Raw genomic sequence first — 11,940 nt, 5'->3', positions numbered from 1 at the left:
TTTTTTTTTTTTTTTTTTTTTTTTTTTTTTTTTTTTTTGAGACGGAGATCTTGCTGTGTCTCCCGGGCTGGAGTGCAGTGGCCGGATCTCAGCTCACTGCAAGCTCCGCCTCCTGGGTTCACACCATTCTCCTGCCTCAGCCTCCCGAGTAGCTGGGACTACAGGCGCCGCCACCTCGCCCGGCTAGTTTTTTATAGTTTTTTTAGTAGAGACGGGGTTTCACCGTGTTAGCCAGGATGGTCTCCATCTCCTGACCTCGTGATCTGCCCGTCTCGGCCTCCCAAAGTGCTGGGATTACAGGCTTGAGCCACCGCGCCCGGCCAGTTTGTATGATTTTAATTGGAATTGCATTGAGCCTATAGATAATGTAAGAAGAATTGGCATTGTAGCAATATTGAGTCTCTGGTCTATGAACATGGTATAATTGTCAATTTATTTAGGTATTTAATATCTCCCAGCATTATTTGGTAATTTTTAGTGTGTAGGATGTGTATGTATGTGTGTATGTGTGTGTGTATATGATTTGTCTCTAAATGATTCATGCCTTTTATGGTACTATAAATGGTATTTTTTAAATCCTATTTGCTTATCTATTGTTAGTTTATGGAAGTAAACTGATTTTGGTGTAATTGACTTTGTGTCTGACAATCTTGCTGAAGACAATTTATTTATTCTGGTAGCTTATTTTTAAGATACTTTAGGATTTTCCGCATAGGCCATCATCTCTGGCAAATAAAGACAATTTTCTTTTTTCAGATTTATATGCTTTTTCCTTTTCTTGACTGTCGCACTGGGTTGTACCTCTAATACAGTGTTGAATAGAAATGGTGAGAGAAAACATGTTCACCTTGTTCCCAATCTGAGAGAGAAAGAGTTCAGTATTTCACCACTAAGTATGGTGTTAGTTGGAAGTTTTTCATAGGTGTTCCTTATCACCTTGAAGAAGTTCCTTTCTGTTCTTAGTTTGCTGAAGGGATGATGAATGTTATCAAGTGCATTTTCTGTGTTGTGATTACATTATTTTTCTTTCTTTTTTTTTTCTTTTTATTTTTATTTTTTGTTTTTTTTTTTTTGTTGTTGTTGTTTGAGGCAGGGTCTCACTCTTGTCACCCAGGTGAGAGTATAGTGACACAATCACAGCTCACTACAGCCTTCACTTCCCAGGCTCAGGTGATTCTCCCACCTCAGCCTCCTGGGTAGCTGGGACTACAGGTGCATGCCACCACACCTGGCTGATTTTTTGTGTTTTTGATAGAGAGGGTTTTGCCATATTGCCCAGGCTGGTCTCACAGTCCTGGACTGAAGCAATCCAACTGCCTCAGCTTCCCAGAGTGCTATCACAGGCATGAGCCACCCTACCTGGCCTCTTCTCGTCTCTTTACATAGTGAATTATATGTATATTTTTTTAATGTTGAAAACCAATTTTAATTTTTGGATGATTCCATTTAGACATGATGCATTATTCTTTTTGTATATGACTGAATTATCTTTACTTGTATTTTGTTAAAGTTTTCTATATCTTTTTATAAAAGTAGTTGGTAATTTTATTTGTTTTTATAATGTCTTCCTCTGGTTTTGTTTGATTTGCGAGCTGAGTTTGGAAATGTTCTTTAGTCTTCAGTTTTAACAACTTTTTCTTTCTCTGTCATAATTGGGAATTTGTATCTTTCATAGAATTTGTTCATTTCATTACCTGTCAGTTTTATTGACATATTGTTCATAATGTTTATTTTCTGATTATTCTTTTAATATTTGTAGAATATCTAATGATATCCCCTAATTTATTACTGATATTGTTAACTTACATTTTCTTTTTGTTAAGGCTTATCAATTTTATTGATACTTTTCAATGAATTAGCTTTCCATTTTAATACTTTTTTTATCTTTGTCTGGTTTTATTTTGATTTCTGCTCTTCATGACTGTCATTCTTGTACTTATGTCATGTGTAACTTGCTCTTTTCCTAGCTTCTTAAGGTGCAAGTTACTCTATCATTAATGTTCAACCTTTCTGCTTTACTAATAAGTATTGGAAGCTGTAATTTTCTAGGCATTGTTTTAGGTGCATTACACAAATTTTGATGTGTTGCATTTTTATTATCTTTTAGTTCAAAATGGTTTCTCATTTCCAACCCTGGATTATTTTGAGAGTATATTTTTAAATTTGCAAATACTTGTGGATTTTTCCAGATTTCTTTTTGTTATTGTTTTCTACTTTAGTTCTGTTTCTTCAGAAAACATACTTGTGTGATTTTAGCCCTTTAAATTTACTGTGATTTGTTTTATGGTCTGACACACCTTTCTTGGGGACTAGTACGCATGCATTTGAAAAGAATGTGTATTCTGTTATTTAAGTAAAACTTTCCGTAAATGTCAGTTAGTTCAGTTTGGTTTTTATGCTATTGTTTAAGTGTTTTATATAGTTAATGATTTTTGTCTACTTAGTCTTTGAATTATTGAAAGGTGACTGTTAAAAGTTCCAAACATGAGTACATTTATTCTATTTAGTTTTGTCAGTTTTTGGCTTTGTTTTATATATATATATGTATATAGGATTTTTTATATATAAATTGACCCTTATTTATGAAATACTTGTCTTTATCTCCGGTCAAATTTCTTGTCCTGAAGTCTGCTTTTTCTGATATAGCCATACCAGCTTTCTAATGATTGTTTGCATGGTGTATCTTATCTGTATTTTTATGTTTAAAGTGTTTCCTTTTTTTTGTTTGTTTTTTTAAGACGGTCTCACTTTGTTGCCTAAGCTGATCTCGAACCCCTAGTCTCAAGCAATCCTCCCACCTCAGCCTCCCAAAGTGATGGAATTACAGGCATGAGCCACCGCGCCCAGCCTAAAGTGTATTTCTTATGAACAGCATAGAGTTGAATCTTGCTGTTTTATCCAATCTTATAATCTCTACCTTTTGATTATAATATTTAGACCACTTATACTTAATTATCAATAGTTGGTTTTATGTCTGTCATATTTTTGTCTTCTCTAAGTTCCTATGTGCCTCATTTCCTTTTTTTTTTTTTTTTGAGTATTTTTATAATATTTTATCTCCTTTACTAGCTTATTAGGTATATACTGTTTCTTGTATTTTTTAATGGTTTCTCTAAAGTTTATAATATGTTTAACTTTTTACAGTCTGTCTTCAGATTATATCATACCACTTTATAATGGAAGAATCTTACAACATTTTACTTCTATTTTTCCCTTTTATTATTTGTGCTTTTGTTGTCATGTATATTTACTTGTATTTGTGTTATAATCACCTTAAAGCACTGTTATTATTTTTCCTTAAAATAGGAAATTATCTTTTAAAGAAACTTAAAAACAAGAAATCAAATATCTTTTATATTTACCTAGTCACCATTTCTCACAATATTCATTATTTATTTATTTATTTATTTATTGAGACAGAGTCTTGCTTTGTTTCCCAAGCTGGAGTGTAGTGGTGCAATCATAGCTCACTGTAGCCTCAAACTCCTGGGCTCAAGAGATCCTCCCCCTTCAGCCTCCCGAGTAGCTGGGACTAAAGGCATGCATGCATCACCATGCCTGGTTAATGTTTTTTTTATTATTTTTTTTTAATATACAACAAGGTCTCACTGTGTTGCCTAGACTGGTCTCAAACTCCTGAGCTCAGATGGTCCTTCTGCATCAGCCTTCTAAAGTGCTGGCATTGCAGCTGTGAGCTACCATGCCCGCCTTTTTATCCCTTTTTTAGATCAGAGTTTTCATGTAATATAATATTCCTTCAGCCTGAAGAACTTCCTTTAACAATTTCTTACATAGCAGGTTTGTTTGTGAAAAATTATCTCAGCTTTATTTTATCTGAAAATGTCTTTATTTTAACTTTAATTTTGTGTATCTCTCGATGGCTTTCTTGTTTATAATTTTTTTTTTTTTTTTTTTTTTTGAGACAAAGTCTCGCTCTCATGGCCCAGGATGGAGTGCAATGGCGTGATCTTGGTTCACTGCAACCTCCGCCTCCCAGGTTCAAGCAATTCTCCTGCCTCAGCCTCCCAAGTAGCTAGGATTATGGGATTACAGGCACCTGCCACCACGCCCAGCTAATTTTTGTATTTTTAGTAGAGATGGGGTTTCACCATGTTGGCCAGGCTGCTCTTGAACTCCTGACCTCAGGGTATCTGCCCCCTCCTCGGCCTCCCAAACCGTTGCGATTACAGGCATGAGACACTGCACCTGGCCTCTTGTTTATCATCTTAAAGATGCTGTCCTATTGTCTTCTAGTTTGCATTCTTGCTGATGATAAATTGGTGATCTTTCTCTTTATGTAATGTGTCTTTAGTTCTCTGACAGTTCTACAGATTTTCTCTGTTTCTTGTCTTCAGCAGTGTAACTGTGATGTGCCTTGATGTGGTGTTGTGCTGCTTTCTGCCTAGAAATTGTTAGGCTTCTTAAATTTGTGGGTCTATAGTTTACAGATTTGAAACATTTTTAGTTTTATGTTTTCATGTATTTTTTCTCCTCCTTCTTTGGGACTCCAGTTATACATTTCCTAGGTTGTATATTGTCCAATAGGTCACTAAGATGCCAATCTCTTTTTCCCCTCATGCTTTTTTCCTCTCTGCTTCCGTTGTAATTTTGGGGGTGTTACCAAATTTTTTGATGTTTTATTCTTCACTTGTCTCTGTTGTTGTTATGTTGATCCCCTTACCTGATTTGTGGTCCAGAAATTGCCTCTCAGTAGAAAGCCAGGGTGATTATAGGACTCACTTCATTTGTTTCTCTTCTCTCAAAGATCACCGTCCTGTACTGCCTGTGGTCCAGCTGGTATCTTATGTATTTTTTTCAATTTTCTAGTTGTATATGGTAGGAAAACAAATTTAGTCTGTTTACTATGTTATAGCCAAAAATGGAAGTGTTTTCTTTTTATATATTCGTGTATCTTATATTTAAATACATTGTATATACCTATACTAAAATTAATTTACATTTAAAATCAGTTACATCTATCTCTATGAATAAATCCACCAATTGCTAACTAAATGAATAACTGTTAATTTCTCAACTTGTCAGGATTTTATTTTATTTTATTTTATTTTATTTATTTATTTTTTGAGATGGAGTTTTGCTCTTGTTGGCTGGGCTGTAGTGCAGTGGCGCAATCTTGGCTCACCATAACCTCTACCTCCTGAGTTCAAGTGATTCTCCTGCCTCAGCCTCCCAAGTAGGATTACAGGCATGAGCAACCACGCCCAGCTAATGTTTTTGTATTTTTAGTAGAGACAGGGTTTCTCCATGTTGGTCAGACAGGTCTCAAACTCCCAACCTCAGGTGATCCGCCTGCCTTGGCCTCCCAAAGTGCTGGGATTACAGGCGTGACCCACAGCGCCATCCAGAATTTTAATGTATCGTCTATAATGACCCTTTTTAAGCAAGCCAATAAAGAGGAAACTATTTTAGTAGATGCAGGTGTTCTTCAGTAGCCTACATGTGCTACTAAAAATGCAGTTTTGTTTTGGTATAAGTTAGTGTAGTATCACTGACTTAAGTTGATGCATGTTTATATGTCTCCTGTTTTTATAAAAGACTTGCTAATGTTTCTGTTGTCTTTTCTTAGTCTCTTCATAGTCAGAAAAAAATATTGGATATTTTATTAGCTTAGCCTTCAGGAGAGTTCTGCAGTAAAACTGCTGGTTTCCAAAAAAGAGGGAGAAAATAATAAGAATTACTGACTGGCACTCTTATTTAGCAAGTTAAAAATAACCTGTTGAGGTAGAACTTACTTATACTAGGCTCTAGCAGACCACAGCTACAACTAGGAATTACCAGTCATCCAAAATGCAATCAAGAATCATTAAAAACTTATATTAATAACCTTGTATGTACTACTTCCAGATCTCTATGCTAGAAATAAAATACCTGGTTTTATTTTTCTGTTGCATGCAAAAAAAAATTTTTATCTTAAGCCAATATCTAGCTATCTGATAGTTTAATTCTAAATAACTTTTTTGTAATCATATTGCCTTTGGGGAGAGGGGATGTATTGAGATATGAAGCCATTATTTTTCTTTCATTAAATTTTAGTCCTAAAAGACCATTCAAACTGGCATTCAATTCATATGTTGGCTTTTTTTTTTTAAACACATAAAATATTATCTGTTTCTGCAGGAAATAGTGTTAAGAGTTAACCCTTGGGATAGCATCTAATATGACATCATCTATTAATGCCATAGTAATCCTGAGGTTAACAATAAGACAGTGTTTATTCATGTTGGATAGTTATCAGATGTCCTCCTTCTTGGGTTTAGAGTGGTAATTGTACATATTTTAAACTCCTCTTGTGTGGTAATCCAACTAGATTATCTTATTTGTATTGGGCCTAATTTTTCATACTGTAAGATAATATACTACACTTTTCCTAGTTTTCCTCCCATCAGAAGTCAGAAGTTTTAATTATGTAATTTATAATTCCTATAACTGCCAGAAGTAGACTTCCTGCTTATCCCCAAGTGAATCCTCATCTTCACCAGGTCTCTCTGCATTCCTTCTCTATATTAAAAGGTGACTAGACCCAAAATGGCAGAAAGAGATGGAGCTTTCGGCTTTAAATTTTTCATTGTCTGTCATTACTTGTTCTCATAGCAGAGGGAGCAGTTCATGATGGCTGCAGCATTTAGTGGTGGTGGCTCTTGGCATTCGCTTTCTTGCAGACCAGAGTCTTTCCCCTCCTTGAACAGCAACTAGGTTGATCAGTGAGATTTTCAACTGCTTTTCTGGATGATGTTTACAGGAGAATTATTTCTGGGTCACCAGTGGCAGTTCTGATACCATACAACTTGTTTAAAATTCCTGCTAGAAAGAAATCCATATTGCACCACACAGTGCCTCTTTCTGCTGTTTTCTGAGGCCAGCATAGAAATGCTGTCTCTTGACCAACTCAGGGTAAGTTATTATATTCCTAAAGGATATCCAAAACCTACTCCAACCACTTTCTACATTCAGGTCACTAAAAGAGTAAATAAATCCCAAATTTATCTTCCTTTCCCCTCACTCCAACTCCCTACCCCGAATATGGAAGTGTTGATTCTGTATACATCAAGTCCCAGAAATAGCCCATAATATTCCAAAGTTTATGTTTAAATTAATTCTAATAGTGAGTATTGTATTACCCATGTTCCTTTTTTTTGTTTTGTTTTTTTCTTTTGAGACAGAGCCTTGCTCTATCACCAGGCTGGAGTGCAGTGGTGCAATCTCGGCTCACTGCAACCTCCGCCTCCTGGGTTCAAGCAATTCCCCTGCCTCAGCCTCCTGCCTAGCTGGGATTACAGGCACATGTCACCATGCCCAGCTAGTTTTTTGTATTTTAGTAGAGACGGGGTTTCACCATATTAGCCAGGATGGTCTCGATCTTCTTTCTGACTTCGTGGTCTGCCCACCTCTGCCTCCCGAAGTGCTGGGATTACAGGCACGAGTCACCACGCCCGGCCCCCATGTTGTGATTTTTAAGAACATGTGCTGCTAATTTAAGGAAAATCCTCAGCTAGGAAAAGATCAACAATTCCCATGCCCACATGTCTTTATTTCTTCTTAATACACCTATAATCTTTGATGCTACTGACTAATTCCACGGAGTATTCTGATTCCATTAAAAATTCTGCAATAGTGGAGGACATTATTATTTTCTTGTATGCCATTAGTAACATGATGCACATTTTTGAAGAGCGGCTTTATTAGAAATGAAAGGGAAATTTTAAAAATGGAAATATGTGAGTTTGTAGAGCACAACTTGCATATGTCAAAGAAACTAAAGTTTAACTCAGCTTAGCTGAAGTAACTTTTCTAACGTACAAGCCAAGAGTTTTCTTTCTTCTTAGTATTGCTTTGTCAGGAAGCCTGAAGGATATTTAGGTAGATCCTATCCTTCATTCAAGTTAGACCACTTTATCTGTTTCTCATAGCTGTTATCTGGACTTCATTTTTCTCTCTGCCACCTGGCCTGACCTCTATGGAAGTTTAAGTCTGTTTACCTCCTCTTAGCTTCCTACCATGGAAAGCAAGACTCCAACACGTCAAAGTTCCAGAGCCCTATTAGATGCCCAATTTCCTACAGGAGGCATGTCTCCACTCTTCCTACTTTCTGAGATTCTCTAGTACAGTCAGTCATGTCCATTTTTTTTCCCATCCTTCCTAATTTCCAGAGAAATGTTTTTTCCTTGGCTTAGAGTAGAAAAATACTTCAACACATATATTCTCATCCAAGTAATCACCAAGGTTATTAAAAATGCATGTGCTGAATGATAGAATAATTAAAAAGAAAGATAGCCCTTTTTCCCAAATGAATATTCACATTTTCTTGTTTTCCTAATACCAAATGTCCATCCATAGAGATTTGTGCCAAGGATGTTGGCAGGTTTTACATCAATTACTGCTATTTTATGAGAGAAAATGAATTAAGAAGGAGTGTTCTGGGGAAGCAATTATTCACTTTGTTTTTCTCAACTTACTCTTTTTTTCATTCTATTTCAGTCTTTGTTTCTTTTGGCTTTTCTTCCATTGACAATCTTTTTCCCTTTTATTTTTGTTTACATTCAAAAATGTCCTACTCTGCTTCTAACTTTTTATTCTTTTAATCAAAGCTTACTCCTCAAAATACGGGGTCTTAAGTTTAAAATGTAGTTTAAAACATGTTAAAATTGTTTCTTCGGCTGGGCATGGTGACTCACGCCTGTAATCCCAGCACTTTGGGAGGCCGAGGTAGGCAGATCACACGAGGTTGGGAGTTCGAGACCAGCCTGACTAACATGGAGAAACCCTCGTCTCTACTAAAAATACAAAAATTACCCAGGTTGGTAGTGCATGCCTGTAATCCCAGCTACTCAGGAAGCTGAGGCAGGAGAATCACTTGAACCCAGGAGGTGGAGGTTGCAGTGAGCTGAGATCGTGCCATTGCACTCCAGCCTGGGTGACAGAGCAAGGCTCTGTCTCAAAAAAATAAATAAATAATTGTATCTTCATATTAGATTCAATTGTCTTAGGAAGTGAAGAAAGAAGGATGAAGAGGAAATTATCTCTTGGATTGCTTTCCAGGAAATCCTTCTCTATGCTTTAAAAGCTCTTATTCTTTTCTAGGAGTCCAATGTGCTGATTGCTGCTAACAGTCAGGGTACAATTAAGGTAAGCTATTTACTGTATCTCCATTTTAAACTCAGGACCATTTTTAGACTGAAACAGGATTATGGAAATATACCATTGTACTGAGCCTTAGCGATCATCTCAAATCATGGGTCTCTGTCTACTGGCAAATGGCTTGATTTAAGGAAAAAGAATAGGTAGCTTGCATCTGTGGAGAAGATGATAGTGCTTGTTGAGGTTGTATGGATGCTAGATGGATTAATAGATGGTCAGTTTGAAAAACATAAAGACTAGTGAACATTCACTGGGGGCTAAGCACAGTTTAGCTTCTGTTATGCCAGTACAACTATCCCACAGGGCTTTCAGTAGACAGAACCCAAAACATAGCAGGAGATGCAAGATATAGCAGCAGAAGATGCTTAGACATCACCAGATTTAAACATATCTTAGTCTTATTTTATTCTCTTCCTCATGGTTCTCTTTCTTCTGTTCCCTAAAAAGTAGGTCTTTCCTCAGTTGTCAAAGGGGTGAAAAAGTTATTTTAGTGTTCAGCTGAAAATTGATAGATGTGATTCAAGGAAGCCTAGCCATAAAACATAAAGAAAGAAAATTGATTGATGCATATATAGCACTTGTACATGATACACTGGATAAATAAATTCTGAGATAAGCAGTGAACTTTCTAAACAAAACACCATTTTGGTGGAGTACCTGTTTTTTCCACATATTCTCTGCTTGTTTGGTAGAAATATTAAAAGTTTTTTAACAAAACATGTGTGTGTTTATCCTGCCACTTAGCATTAATTTTGCCATAGCTTCCTTAGACTCATCATAAGTGAAGAATGACCCATCAGCCAAGGCAGCAAATCCTAGCCTAAACATTATTCTACAGAGGTGAATTATTCTACAGAGGTGAAATGAGCAAACTTAACGCAAAAGAACTGCACTAATTTACATGGTAGTCTCCTTTTTTAGGCAGCCAGTTTCTCTATTTGAAAAGCCTCTTTAGAGAACCACTGAGAGCTTAAATGAAAACAAGGTTTGTTAACTGATCAGTGTTTGTTATGTTCTGGAAGCCTCAAGCAAGATGGTAGAAGGTCTTGGAATATCTGATTTAAGTGGCTTTCTATAGTCTCTCAGTCTCTCTCTTACTCTCATGTCAAGGCGTGAATTGAAAAGGTACACCTTACTCTTCAACAGGTTTATCCTTTGCACCAATTGGGATTGCCAACATATCTGCAAGAGCTCAAAACTACATAGGTTCTCATAGGATCCCACTGACAAATCTAAGATTTTGTTCAGCATCATTGACCTCTTATGTTAAGTAGCCTAGTTACCTAATATAAAGACAAAAGCATTATGGAAGCACATATATTAGTCAAGCCTTAGCCGAGCAGCAGGGGAAAGATTGCACGTTTAAATATTTGCTACTTAGTGAGCGTTGTAGTGTCCATCTAATGTAATTCTTTTTGACAGTGTCTCATAACTATCCTCCTGTTCTATGATCTTTCTTAGCCATTTGCTTCCTCTTAGTTTTAGCAGTATCACAGCTGACTTTTTATGACAATATACTACTTTAATTCTAAAAATACAAAGGATCTGGACACTAGATGATTGGTTAGAAATGGATGAAGCAACAGGAAAGGGCAAGACTTTAGGTCCTGTATACCTTGATCATTATAAACAGTGTTTATTGATGGAAGAAGAAAACAGACTAAAATCCTAAACACGGATACTTAAAACTTTCATAAGAATATGGAAAGATTCTAACATATATTCCAAAAATGTTATATTTGTGCTATGCATTAGCCAATTTATTTCTCCACGTGTTTTATGTAGTTTACCTTGAAGGCTCCCAAGTTAACTGTGGAGATAGGTAATCTGAAAGAGTTCATGCAGCTGTTAAGCTGCAGATCAGAAAGGATTAGTGTCCAGTCCATTCAAATTCTTTGACGTTTTCCCAGTTGGGAAACATTTTTTAAATTTGCTTCTCTATTGGTAAATATAGTAGAGTCATTAAATTCCTTTTGTATCTTAAATGATTTTATTAAATGGATCCTTTTTTCCCCCCAATTAGGTGCTAGAATTGGTATGAAGGGTTAACTCAAGTCAAATTGTACTTGATCCTGCTGAAATACATCTGCAGCTGACAATGAGAGAAGAAACAGAAAATGTCATGTGATGTCTCTCCCCTAAGTCATCATGGGTTTTGGATTTGTTTTGAATATGTTTTTCTTTTTTTCTTTTCCCTCCTTTGTGACCTTTGGGACATTGGGAATACCCAGCCAACTCTCCACCATCAGTGTAACTCCATGGACATTGCTGCTCTTGGTGGTGTGGTTATCTAATTTTTGTGATAGGGAAACAAATTCTTTTGAATAAAAATAAATAACAAAAAAATAATAAAAGTTTATTGAGCCACGGCTGAGCTTGGAAAGTTCCTGTCAAATGCAGCAAGATATAACTCTTTTTAAGAAGTAGCATATGTGAACTATAATGTAACAGTGAATAATTTGTAAAGTTCGTATTTCCCAACCTCTTTGGGAATTATGCATATCAATGTAAACAAAATACAAAGTACATAGATTTCTGCCAGTGAATTTACTGTTTACAGTTGATAGAAAGATTACTTTATAAAATTCTTTCTTCATTCTCTGACCAGATTTATATCATCAGCAAGTACTGTGTTGTCCAGTCTCTCTGAATCTGGCTAAGGATCTAAAATTTTGACCTGTTGAGACCACATTTAAACAGAGAATGTTAGTCTCTGACAGCTAGCTCTGTCTTTGCCTTTGAAATGTTACATAAACATACCATAAGCCCTAAATGTATACCAAG

General features: G+C 36.1%; 1 protein-coding gene across 7 annotated transcripts in view; it reads left to right on the top strand.

Annotated features, from left to right (window-relative positions):
- The window catches only part of COP1 (COP1 E3 ubiquitin ligase), a 264,958-nt gene extending 253,433 nt beyond the window's left edge, over nucleotides 1-11,525 (top strand). For 5 of the 7 annotated variants that reach the window (XM_023207222.1, XM_023207225.1, XM_023207223.1 and 2 more), the window contains 2 exons: nucleotides 9,100-9,144; nucleotides 11,180-11,524. In XM_023207222.1, coding sequence (XP_023062990.1) covers nucleotides 9,100-9,144; nucleotides 11,180-11,197 — 63 coding nt within the window. In that variant the 3' untranslated portion in view covers nucleotides 11,198-11,524. Of the gene's footprint in view, nucleotides 1-9,099; nucleotides 9,145-11,179 lie in introns of all 7 variants that reach the window. The other 2 variants (XM_023207226.1, XM_023207224.3) reach the window with 1 other exon arrangement.
- The last annotated feature ends 415 nt before the right edge of the window (nucleotides 11,526-11,940 follow it).

The sequence above is a fragment of the Piliocolobus tephrosceles genome, chromosome 1 (genome assembly GCF_002776525.5).
Source record: "Piliocolobus tephrosceles isolate RC106 chromosome 1, ASM277652v3, whole genome shotgun sequence".
In the NCBI taxonomy this organism is placed as follows: Eukaryota; Metazoa; Chordata; class Mammalia; order Primates; family Cercopithecidae; genus Piliocolobus; species Piliocolobus tephrosceles.
The sequence above is the reverse complement of the archived record's forward strand: the minus strand, read 5'-3'. Positions and strand labels throughout refer to the sequence as shown.